Source organism: Corvus cornix, chromosome 3, assembly GCF_000738735.6.
Source record: "Corvus cornix cornix isolate S_Up_H32 chromosome 3, ASM73873v5, whole genome shotgun sequence".
NCBI lineage: Eukaryota > Metazoa > Chordata > Aves > Passeriformes > Corvidae > Corvus > Corvus cornix.
The window spans coordinates 57,795,073-57,807,812 of record NC_047056.1 but is presented as its reverse complement, the minus strand read 5'-3'; the positions used below and the strand labels follow the sequence as shown (position 1 = coordinate 57,807,812).

General features: G+C 42.1%; 1 protein-coding gene across 4 annotated transcripts in view; it reads left to right on the top strand.

The window, feature by feature from the left end:
* Positions 1 to 11,765, top strand: part of MYB (MYB proto-oncogene, transcription factor) — a 28,006-nt gene extending 16,241 nt beyond the window's left edge. For all 4 annotated transcript variants that reach the window (XM_039569851.1, XM_039569850.1, XM_039569853.1 and 1 more), the window contains 2 exons: positions 600 to 707; positions 10,330 to 11,765. In XM_039569851.1, coding sequence (XP_039425785.1) covers positions 600 to 707; positions 10,330 to 10,446 — 225 coding nt within the window. In that variant the 3' untranslated portion in view covers positions 10,447 to 11,765. The remainder of the gene's footprint in view (positions 1 to 599; positions 708 to 10,329) is intronic.
* The last annotated feature ends 975 nt before the right edge of the window (positions 11,766 to 12,740 follow it).

The window sequence follows — 12,740 nt, the reverse complement described above, 5'->3', positions numbered from 1 at the left end:
TTCTTTGTTTTACATCCCCGTTCAGTTCTTAAATGCAAGAGAAAGAATATTTTTTTCTGATTTTCTCCACAAGTAGACTTTATTCCTTATTTCCACGTCATTTTCCTGTACTAAGCATAAAAAGCAAAACGGTACTCTTAATTATCACTGTGGTGCCTATAGAAGGTTGCAGAAGTTGCAGTCATTTTGCAGCCCACAGATTTTGAAGAGCCTACACTAGGAGGATGCCTGCACCTGTGTGTAGAAATGACTAGATCATAGAGTTAAAAACCAGTGAAAAAGAGAGAGAGTCTCTCTTGGTTTTTGCAAAGGAGACCTTGCTTGAGCACAGCTCCCTTTGCATTACCAGGACTCAGGACTATTCAGTGTTACTGTTATTCTTGTACTTGGGATTTTCACTGGATGGAAAACCCTTGCATATGGCAGTGCTCCTGCAAAGCCAAGTCCCAGAGACACAAGGCTGAGGTCTGCTCCTCATCTGTGGCTGTGTCCAGTGTAGCAACTTCTGCACTCAAGCTGTGTTTACTTAAAATGCATTTGAATTCAAATTGTTCTCATGAGTTGCTGAAAATGTTTTTCTGTTTTCTTCTCCTGTTCAGAATCTTCTTACCAGTTCCATTTTAAAGATGCCTGTGTCTGAAGATGATGATAGTTTTCACAAAACAGTTGCGGTACCTAGAAACAGGCCACTAGCCAGTCCTCTGCAGGTAACTATTCTTTGATAAAAGTATCCTCTGTATATAAAATACATATATACATCCATATATATATATTGCTTTCTCACAGACTGATTTTAGGTTTTGAGTATGGAAGAATGACATGTTCAGATGAATGTGGCTGAGGATCTCACTTTGCTTGTGGCTGCAGCAGTGCGAGGAAGCTAAACAGGGCATAGCTCCACATGTGGGGTACTGTAACTCAGCTGGGTGCAGTGTTAAATTGGTAGGACTGAGAATTAACGTGGACCAGAGGCTTTTTTTTTCTATAGACTTCTTGTAGGCAGCACTGCTGTTCCGGAGATTTGAGTGGTGTGGTGGTGGCCAGAACTTGTGACTGGCCTTGGGGTGAGAGGAGAGACTCTAGCACTGCCTGGCTGGCACAGGGGTGGCCAGTATTACCCATCCAGCCCAGCACCATGATGGCCTTTCCCTGGTGTAGGCTGAATGCGTAATTTTTATAACACAAGTCAGATGTGAGGCTGGAGTTTATGGTTTGTGTCTATGCTTTTGCCAAGTGTTGACAAAGACATACATTTGCTGTACTTTAAAATACAGCTGTTACACAGGGACTGATCCAAAGCCCACCAGTCATTAGCAGCCAGTTTGGCAGCTCTTGTATACTTTAGGTGGAACCCACAGCAAGTCATTCAGAAAACAAAACATAATTTCTGTATTTCTGAGGTAGATGAGTGAGTGATTTTGTAGCCCTTCTCCACATGGGAGAACTAAAGGAAAGTGTCTCATTCCCCAGGGTGAGTCACTGTCAGGAAGGAAATTATAACTCCATAGTTCCTGACTTTCAGACAGATAGTCCACATGGCTAATCCTTTCTTTCCTCCCTCTTTCCAGAATTTACATTAGGGCTTATTTACAGTAGGAAGGAATGAATAAAGGCTGGTTTCGATTAAGCACTTCTAGCCAGGCATTAAAAAAGGAGATAGTAGAATTTACACGTCCCCATTTGGTACAGTTTGCCATGGTGTAGGCTTGTATTTTGTGCTGCAGAATCATTTGATGAAAAACAGCTTTGGAGAGCAGGGATTAGGACTCCCTTTGGCATGGGAGTCTGTAGGGGTCAAAGACTGACACTCAGTATTGTTTATCTGCTCTTTCCTCATGAACTGTGTTTCTTGCCTGCACTGTGGTAGACAGCTAAGGGAAGGGTTTGAAGATCACTGCCCCTGGTCTAGGGCAGTATGTAGGGGCTGAATTCAGATCCATCTCATGGCAAAGGAGCCTGGGTCTCCAGCTCTGCAGGGTGTTGCTGGAGCTCCCTGGTGGGTGATTTGGAGGAGGCTGCTGGTCCCCATGAGCTCAGCTCTGCTGCGTCCCAGCACCTGTCTGTGACCCCAGCCAAACTCTGAGCTCCTCCATAGGTTTAGGGCAAGATTTTCAGGTAGCTGAGCAGCATAGGCTGTGTGTTGTCCTGTTAGTGGTAGTTGCCTGCACTCTGGCTGTAATAAAAAAGAAGAATCTGAGAGGTCTGTAAAATAGGATCTTTTGATCTTTGGTGTAACACTGTTATGTTTCCTGCTATCTAAAAATAATTTCTTTACAAGCTGCTGTAAACGAAAGGGCTTGTTTAACCTTTTGTCCTCACTCATGCTGATTTTGTTCAGGAAGTTTACATGAGTCAATTTGTGGATCATTCTGGATTCAATTCTTCAGTCCTTGCTGAGGAAAAACATGTTAAAAGTCAGGTATTCTCATTGTTCGGATAAAGAGGACCTTTTCTTAAGTAGGAACTCAGTTAAAAAGGACTTCCCAACTCCTCTCAGTGTTTAAAGTGTGTTGAACTGAAAGAAAAAGTAGTTGTAAAAAGCCCCAAAATAGTTAGTATGCAGCTTCTTGGTGTACTAGTATGAAGATAAAATTGTTCTCTCTGCTGATGAAACATTGAGCTTTTCAGCTGAAATGTAATCTTACATGAAGAATGAGGCTTGGGGTTTCTGTGATGGTGGCACAGACAGCTTTTTCGTAATGAAGTACAGACTTTTTATAACAATGCAGTATTGTCTGCCAATGGCTGCACTCTGGTTAGGACTTGGTGTCGTGGTTAAAAGTAATGGTAAAGCTGCTTGGCTTCATGTCAGAGGGGAGGAGTTTCACCCCATGCAGCTCAGAAAGGATGTGTAGTCTGGCTCTGTTTCACACCAGAAACTGCCTCTGCTCTGTCCCTAACACTTCCCCTCTTCCACTCCAGTGTAAATGGACTCGTATGACTAGGACACAGCATGTCTAAAGGGTGCATGGAAAACGTTAGCTTTAGTGCTTGTTGTTGACTGGTTGTGTTTTGTACATGACTAGATTTTAGCATGTTGTTGTTCTATGCTTTCTACCCTTCCTGGTTTAGAATTTGGTATCTCACCCTCATACATGAACACATGTATGGACACAAACAAACACTGGACTAAATCCACTGATCCCATGAAAGCAGACATTAAGCATGAGGGAACTCATGTGGGTGAAATTTAATTGTGTCTGCATATGTTGACGTTGCTGTTGTTAATATTTTGGAGCTGATCCAACTGTTCTTACTTAGGCAAATTCTCATTGACTTCAGTCCAAGAAAGAATTACAGCAATCTCTTCACCTTGGGATCTGTGCATGGAGAGGGAAGAGATAAACAAAGACAGCACTAAGCTTAGGGGGGTTTTTGATATGCTTGGTTCTTAAAATTCCAGTTTCTTTTCAATTTGAACTCAGATAAGAGGGAGGCAGTATATTTACCAGCCCACCGTTTTCCATTGCTTTAATAATTTGCATTGTATTTACATAAAGATATTTAGCTAGCGATAAACTGATCAAAATCCTTGATTACTTATTGTTTTGCTGTTAAATTCCAAAGAAGGCAAGAGTAACAAATGTTCAAACAGATCTCTAAGGATATTTTTTACTGCATTTTGGGTACACGACTGATCATATGCCATTTAGTAAATAGCAGCTGATGACCATTTCAGATAGCACGACATGATTCACCATCACTTAGCAGGAGCAGCATGTTGCATCATTTGGCATGTGAGGTCAGCTAGCTCCAAATAACACCACTGGAGTGTGGTGGTGTCAGTGTTGCGTAGACCAAAGGGAGAAGAAGCCTTCATAGACCCAAGAAGAGTTTGGGCTTTATCCTCATTCAATCCCCTGTTAAGTCTCTCTAAGACATTGGATGTAAAGGCACTTATGTGTAAGACCTTTCTGGTAAGGTGTGAGGGTTCAGCCAGTTCTTTTGTCCTACATGACAAATCTCGTGGTTGTGCATTGAATATTGTCTGACTGGCAGGAACAGGAATGTCTCACCAAACCCACATGTTGCCTTGAGGTGGACTTACTCTCTACTGCATGGATCCCAAATATTTCTGCTTTGTATTCCTGGGGTTAGTTAAGACCTGTATTTTTGCACCCTATATTTTTGTCACTTAGTTGGATATCAGGGAGATTTGGGCCTTACTAGAAACTTTTCCAAAGGTTAAGCTTTTGGGATAACATACTCCAGTGCCAAGACAAACAGATGATCTGTACTGAGCATGTGCTTGAATTTTGCCTTGTAAGAGGTTACATAAAAACTCCTCTGTTTCTGGCCCTTCCTATGTAAAAGTTAAATTTTATTTCACATTATGTTCTGTAGCAGTAGCGGTACATAATACAAACTGTCCTAACATAGACATTTTAACAGATAGAAAAGTAGGCTAAATCACAGACCTTCCACCTAACCCTGCAGGCTATCAAAAGACACCATGAAATGGAGCCTTTTAAGAAAATACCACTGCTTTGATATCTTCTTCCCCCAGTAACAAAGGAAACAACACAAGGTAGAAGCCCTGCAAGCTAAAGAGAATGTTCTTCAACCCCTAGCTCCTGTCACTTTCCATTTTTTAACCACAGACTGACACATTTCAGCTCGAATTTCCTGACTTTCGGCGGTTTGTGTAGCCATTTTCTTCAAAGAGTAAGTTTAAAGGATTTTAAAACAGTTGCTTGGTTAACCTTTTTTCAGGTGTTTGAGCTGTCCTGAAGCTTCATTTTCTCAGTTTAAAAAGTGAAATGTTGTTTCATTTGCAGCTGTTCGTAAGACAAAGTCCTGCAGCGGCAGGCTTTCTGTTTTTCCTCCATGGCTTTTTGGGGAAAAGAACGTCCTGAAATCTCATATTCTTCTTCGTTTAATCAAGGGAGAGGGGGAAGCACGCTGTGTTTGAGATTTGCACAGCAAAGGTAGCCCCACAGGTTTCCCTTTCTTGTGTTGCCCCTTCCCTCCCCAGTGACTGATGTGTACAGGAAGCAGCTGTGCTTGGCACAGCTGAGGGAGCCAGAGAAGGTTCAAAGTTACCGGTCAGTCATTGCATGTTTTCCTCCCAGGCTGGCAGAATTTGGGTTGCAAACAGATGCCCTGAACTGGGGTGGTCTCTCAGGAAGAAAAGAAGTGACAGCTTAACTATTAGTCATTTGTAGCAATGTATTCTGATCTGTGGGGGGGAAAAAAAAAAAAAAAAGATAAGGACAAAACTGGAAAGGGGCTGAATATCCTAGTATGAGTTACAGGTGCTTAGCCTACTTCCATACCTCATCCATTGATCCTACTTGGAAAGCTCGTACATCTTGAGCAGGAGTTTTGTCTGACCAAGAGCTTCAGGGTTAAGCTCTTAGAAGTGCCATCAAATAGCTCTTTCTAGCTCTGGTATCATGCTTATAACAGAAGCTGAATAGTTGGACCATGTTACTCTTTCACATTTAGCAAGCTGTATTTCTGAGCAACTCGGAAAGCCCCAGCATTTAGGAAAAGTCTGTCCTGTGCCCCAGAGGAAAGCTACCAAGACAGGTAGAAATAGTGGTCTGTCTTGTCAAATGAGGTAGAAAATTCATTTATGGTCACTTTAGTTTTTAATAGGTCTTTACTGTCTGGTCATGATAAGCAGATGGGTTTCTGCCTGTTCTGCATCCTTACAGAATAGAAAGCCATGTTATTCTATGTGATGTCCAGTGTATTCTGCTAGGAAATTTTTTTATTTAGTGCACTGTTTCACTGTTTCAGGAATGCTGCATTTCTGTTGCAAGCCTTCTTTTTAGTGGCGCATTCTGCAGATGATCCATACCATGTAATCTAAGGGAAAACTGGCAAGAAATCCAGCTTTTTGCAGCAGGGAAACATGATAAGAGACCTTCTAGTAGTCTGAGCCTTGTAAATATTTTAAATACACTAGCTTTTTAAAAATTATTTTTAAATACCATCACAGCTTGGGTAAATTAGTGGGAATGTTTGTAACACCACTGACTTTGCTGGAGTTGCTGAAGCTACCTGCCAGCAGAGTGAAAATTTAAAAATGGTCTTCTAACACAGTTCTTCACCCAAGGTTTTTTACTACACTTTAATCAGTTTGGGAGCTCGGCGCTGCAGGACTGCAGCAGTGTTTGGTTTTGGCATTGGCTCCTAACACAAAAGGTGTCTTAAACACTGGAGCTTTCTTAAGCTATGGAGACAGCACATGTAAAGGCAGTCCAGGCTGCAAGTGCAGAAGGACTAGTTCTGTTAGAAAAGCACCTTTCCACAGTGTTTTCTTCCCTTACTCTGCTCTGTTTTCTCTAGATGGTCCAAGTTTTTAAAGTGCTTTAACTGGATATCCCAGTTACAGCTTTGACAGTTTGTTTACAGTTCACATTTGCCTGAGGGCAGTTGAAGGCATATTAAAGGATAAATAAGGTAGTTTTGCTGCCAGGAGAAGGATGTACTGGTAGGATTACTGAGGTTAAAAAAAAAAAGAGCGAGAGAGAAAAAGAAAAAGGACAGGGAGAATAACATAATGACATAGCTGGAATTGTACCATGGATCTGTAATTTTATCCTATGGGAACTTGTAGTACCATACTTTCTTCTCACCCCCACTCCCTGATTTAACTTAAAGAGAGAAACTGCTGTGGATGGAAGAGTGGATACACGGGAAGTACTGGCTGAAAAGGTTTAAACTCTTTTAACTGACAGCAAAATTAGGACTAGTCTCCTACTCTGAGGCAATGAAAAATTTTGTATATGGAAAAAATTTATTGTGGAAATTGCTTTCACTTCCCACTGGCTAGGAATTTAGGTGCCTCAAACAAACACCTCACTCTTAGATGGCTGAGTTTAAGCTGGATAAATCCACTGGATCGATGAAAACATGTCCATCAATTTTGGTGGGGTTTGGGTCAGGCCTTCTGGCTTCTGATTACAAAGATTTTGTTTCCAGCCATCGATTTGCAGAGTTAGACATGTAAATGTGGTCAGGAGGATGCAATGAGCATTCTGCAACAGGAGTGTTCTGGCTGGGTTTTCTGGTGCTGTTCTCCTGTGTGCCTGTAGCCTTCTGCCTGGCTCTCTTTTCTGTTGATACATTTGCTGAGCACTGCTGTCTGTGGGGCACTGCCACTGTCCTGTGACAGAGCTCTGTCAGTACTTGCTGCGATGTTGGTGTGGAAGGAGGTGTTGTGGCATCCTCTTTACCCTTTTTACTAAGGGATCCCATAGCTGTGTGTGCCCAGGGCCAGCAAGATGCTCTGCCTGGATTGTAGGACCCAGCACTCCCTGCCAAGGAGGGTAGGAAAACTGCTGCCATCAGGATGACTTCCACACGTGCCTCTGGCACTGCTCTGCAGGGCTGGCAAGGTGCAGGCATTGTGCTTTGTTTTGTGTTGGCTGCCCAGAGTCATGGCTTCAGACAGAAAATGTTTATTAAAAATACCCACTTAAATGTTATCTGAGTTCCCCAAGGGTAGAATTGAAAACTGTGTTAGTAAACATGCTGCATCAGAAAACATACTACTTTGGGTCAAATTCTGCTTTCTTCACTGGAGTAAAGCTCTCACCACCATCAGTGAGATGCAAAGTTAGTCTCTTCTTACAAGTTTGTCACAATAGGGGAAAAAAGTGTAAGTAGTCTGATTCTCTGGGAAAATAATACATGGATGAAAACTTTTCTGTCCCTACAGCAAAGCTGAAGCTGTTTCAAGCAGGCTCAAGTGAGGGGTGGAGCTGGTCCTCCTGTGCTTGCTGTGCCTGCTGCCCAGTGCTCCCCAGGGCAGCCAAGCCCAGTGGGAGGGCAGAGGGTTACTGCCTGCCTGAGCAGCTTCTGCCACGCTGACATCAGGTTAAGGATGAAGACCAGGCTTTCCGTGGAATGAGTGACATGTAGCAGCCTGCTGAGATGTTGGTGATACCAGGATACTGATTTTTTTTTTTTCTACTAAGCACATGTCTGTTAATACAAAGAGCTCAGTGTAGATACTAACAATTAAGTCTAATTTTTGAAACAGGGACACTCCGTGCCTGAAGTTACTAATATTTTTTAGAAATTGACATAGTGTGACAAATGGACTTTTCCTTACATGTTTTCATTATTTAATGATGATGATGATCTCTTATTTCTAGACCAGTGCATTGAAGCTTTTGGGGATCACAGGGAAATAATGGTTGGACACATATTTCTGTCCTTGGAAGTGATGGATATTCGGGAACTACCAGCTGCTTTTGAGGTGTACAGAACAAATCCGACTTCTGAGTAAAACCGATGGCGTTGTACCAGGCATTAATTTGGTTCCTCATGCAAATACCTCTAAAACAGCAGGGGGAAAATATGCACAGGTGCCTGAGTCCCACTGAGGATCAATAGGGGGTCATAGGTTCCCAGCTTGTGTAGGTGCCTTTGAAAAAGTTACCCTGGAAGCTATTTAACCAAAACATAAAAGAAGCTGTGGTGTGTTGCATGTGTGTCTGTGGCACGCAGAAAGTGTGTCACACCTGCTCTCTTGCATGTGTCCTAAGCTGAGCCACAGCACAAGGTACACAGCCAGTCCAGGTTGAACTGTTCTAGAAAAGAGGTGTATGGCATGTTTGTTCATTTCTCAGATGCAGCTTTCCCACAAAAACTGCAGAAACTAAATGATTTGAGGCCTGACCTGATTCCCCTTCAGAAAGGGAACTCCTACTGAAGCTCAGCAGTTTTGCTTGCAAAATGGCATCCAGGAGAAGAGGCAGCATTTGGAACTTCTCTACAGAGAAGAGAAAGCCATGTGTTGGGAAGCCCAGCAGAAGTTTGCAGGGGACTAACACACTTGCTTAGTTATTCACTGCATTTGTCCCTTTTGGACTATAAGCCCTCCAAGGCAGGAACCTCGGTCCCTGTGTTTGTTACTGCTGCCCTGATTAGGGCATGTTATGTGAAATTATCTGTATTTCATAGTTGCCCAGCCTTTTACTATCTGTATGTCTCAGATAACACTGTTTACAGTCAGAAGAGCATTCTGTAAACATTTAGGCCAGAGAATAATTTAAGGATCCTTTTGCAAAGTTTGCAATGAGAAGTTGAACTTAGCAAGTAGAAGTTGGCAGAAAGAGCCATGGGCATGCCAGGACAGTTCTGCTCTTAGCAGATGGTTTGCAGTCCACTAATTATGATTCATCCAGTGTCCTAGAAGTTGGGAAGGCTTTGGACATCTCTTTGGGCAATGTAGTTGTTGTACTGGAAAGATGATCCTTTTTTGAATGCAATGGAGAACAGAGAAAGGCTTCTCCTGACTGGTCTTTACTGGTGGATCCTGAGCATACACCTTCTCAATATTCAGCAGTACTGGGATCCCCTTGCGGAAAGATAAGCAGAATTGTGTGCATTTTGGAATGCAGAGTATTTGTACAGCTAACTACATGATAATAGAGGTTTTATTCAGGTCTTAGAGAATATTCCAGTGTGGAAAGGCAGACACACTGGGTAAGTGAAAGAGTTCAATAGAAAAAAAATTGAAGTGTGTATCCTGGTAAATTCCAGGAGCTTTGAAATTTCATTGCTGTTTATAGCTCAAGGCAATGAGAAATGTCTCACATGTGTAGTGAGTAAATAAATACAGTGCACACAGCCCTCTGCAGATATGTTTATCTCAATTTAACATTGTACTAAATGGTGTCTGCAGCCTCCATAAATACCACAAGAAGTGAAATGGCTTACACGATAATTAAAAAGCTGTTTCTGCTGAGAGTCGAGCCTCCCTCCCTTCTCCTTTGCCAGAGGAGCTGAGCTGTTGGGCGGGTGCTGATCGCTGCACACAGGTGAAAGCAGCTTTGAGCACGGGAATCCTTGGCAGCGGTGGTCAGCCTGTCGAGGCTGTCAGGCTCCTTTAGGGAACTCGGGACAGAGCAGCTGCTTTTCTAGAATGGAGGTTTGGCAGGAATTTGTGCATGGTCATAACACTAACGGTGGGCTGTAGCCTGTCCGTGCTGTTGACTGTAAAGTCCGCCTGCCAAGTGCATTCTCCTTTAGGCCTTCCTAAAGGATTAAAGGCAAGGCTATAGATATGGCCTTAGAGAAAAGACACTGTCTGAAAGAGAAGCAGGAAGGTTTGGATCCTGGCTCTTGTGGTGGCCCCTCTGCAGATCATCGGGTGTGTCTGCCCCTGTGGTCGCTAACTGAGAAGTCAGGATGACTTTTTTTTGCCTGTTGTGTTGAGATCTCAATTTCTCGGGGACGGGACAACATCCCGCTGCCTGGATGGAACTGTTCATGGAACAGTTAATTGTGAGCAGGCCTGGCTTTGGCTGGGGCTATGGATAAATCACTCAGCATTCCACCTAAATCTCTCTCTCTCTTCTAAATTAGCATCTAAACAATGCCTGGGAGTCAGCGTCCTGCGGGAAGATCGAGGATCAGATGGCTCTGACGGATCAGGCACGAAAATACATGGCCACCTTCCCCACCAGGACTCTGGTGATGTGAAAGGGTCGACACACAGAGAAGCATTATGGTTTTGAGAACACTTCACCTCCACTGGGAAATTCCTGTTCATCTGCATGAGAACTTGTCATGAATGGGAGAAGAGCCTATCTTTGTTGTGGTACAACAGTTGGGAGCAGCACAAAGTGCATTTAGTCACTCAGCATATATATTCTTGTTGGATTTCACCCAACTTAAGAGTTTGTGTTTTTTTAACGATACTTGCCTAAATTATTAGGTATTGAGTTTGAATCGGTAATTAATGATCTTAAGTGCAGTCTTATAATAAAGATAATTTTTCTTGTACTTTTTGAGATCAAGCAGACTTAGTACACCAGTATTGTTACTTCAGTGATGTGCTAGGCAGGGGTGGGGTTTAGTTTGTTTCTTTTTTTTTATTTTGTTTTCTTAATAATAAAAGAGCAGGTACTCAAACAGATATATTTTAAATCACTGAACAAAATGCATTGGTGTAAAATACCGAAGTGAAAAGCATTACTACAAACGCTTGTCTGGGCAAAAGGGGAAAGCTGATCAAGATCGTGAATGCTCAAACATCCATGGCTCTTGAAATACTCCTTTCTGTTTTGGTTCTAGGCCATTATACATTGTGTGTTGGGGAGGGTGGGTAATTAGCTTGCTTTAAAAAATATTACTGTATGAAACATAGATTTATGAGAAAAATTATATTTTTATTCAGTAATTTAATTTTGTAAATGCCAAATGAATACTGTGTTTTGCTGCTACAGACCTTAGCGTGTAGACATGCTGCTAGTGTAAAAGGAGCAGTAGAGCTTTATATGGAAAAAAAACAAATGTTGTTGTTAGCTAATTGACTATGCACTAGCATTTCAGACCTTTTGTTTTAATTTTTTTTACATCATTTATATTTTTTCCCCTTTTTTTATAAGCAATATTTTTGAACACTGTTATTGGGAGATTTTTTTTTTTGTGTGGATGTGTTGTTTTGTTTCTCATTGGTTTGTAACAGCATGCATTGCACCTTCATATGTTTGGGAGAACACTGTCTTGTTCATGTTGTCTCTTTTGTTCCATGTCTAGCTAGTTGTTCCCTAACTTGGGTCTTGTGTACTGAATCAGGTTCTTAGAAATACATGGTTCTTTGTACTGCCATATCAAATCTTTATTGATATGGCAAAACACTGATTTTATTTTATTTTTTTATTTTTTTGTGTTTTTATAACAGCCTCTGACTTGCTGCCTTAATAGCATTTGGTGCAGCTTTATCTGCACTTAATTTTTTATACAACAATGTACTGCCTTGTAGATAAATAAAGTGTGTTCTTTTTTACTTAAACCTGCATGGCCTCCTACTCTTGTTTGTCTTTAGCTTTTAGGCGGTGGTGTTAAAGGCAACAATCAAGCCAAGAGGGTTTTTCCCAGCACACTTAGATAAGCAAGGAATAGAGTTTTGCACACCATAGCCTCAAAATCCTTGGTTCTCATTGATTGTTAAGGAAGTGGAAGGAACACAGCATTAAACAGTGAGTACTGAGCATGTTGTGGTCTCGGAGCACATCTCTATTGATGCCGAAGTCCAGGTCAGCTTCAGTCAGTGGCAGACTCACTGCACCTTTTGTGCAAAACTGCCCTTCTCCCACAATGCTGGCTAATTTATTTTTTCATCTAAGGACAATCAGGTCAGGAACCAATTGAATAAGAGAAAAATATTCTGAAGTTCTTACAACTGTAGAACAGGCTTTTTTCATGCTTGTCTTGAGAAAACAGAGGTGAGAATATGCTTTGAAACCCTGGTGCATTGTGCTTCACAGCAAATAATTGAACAGACCTGCAAGAGCCTCACACAGCTGACATGCTGAGGGACTTTCAGCCCTAAGAAGACCAGACATAAAAGCAACTCCTGACAAAACAAACAAACAAATAAAAAGGCAACCTGTAAAAAAAAAAAAAAGGTGTTTTATTGAGTAGCTTGAATATAAATGGCTGAAATGTTAGTTGGTGCAAGCACTTTGAAGTCAGACTGATACTCATGAGAGCAGACTTCAGCTCCATGATGGAAGAGTAGCCATGTATGTGCTGAGGCCCGGAGGTGCCTTCCAGTCCTTTTTGCTCCTTACCCAGCACCTGCCTAGTCCTCCCAGCTGAAGCCACATGCTGGCCCTCAAACCACACAGTGCACGGAAAAGGAGGAGCAAAATGGCCTTTTTCACCCTCTGTACAGGTCCCTGCTCGTGTGCTTTTGGCTTTCAGTGTGAGAAGGGACTAGTGCTTGCAGGAGCCCCCTCTAAGTTGTTTCATGTGTTTCATATCCATCC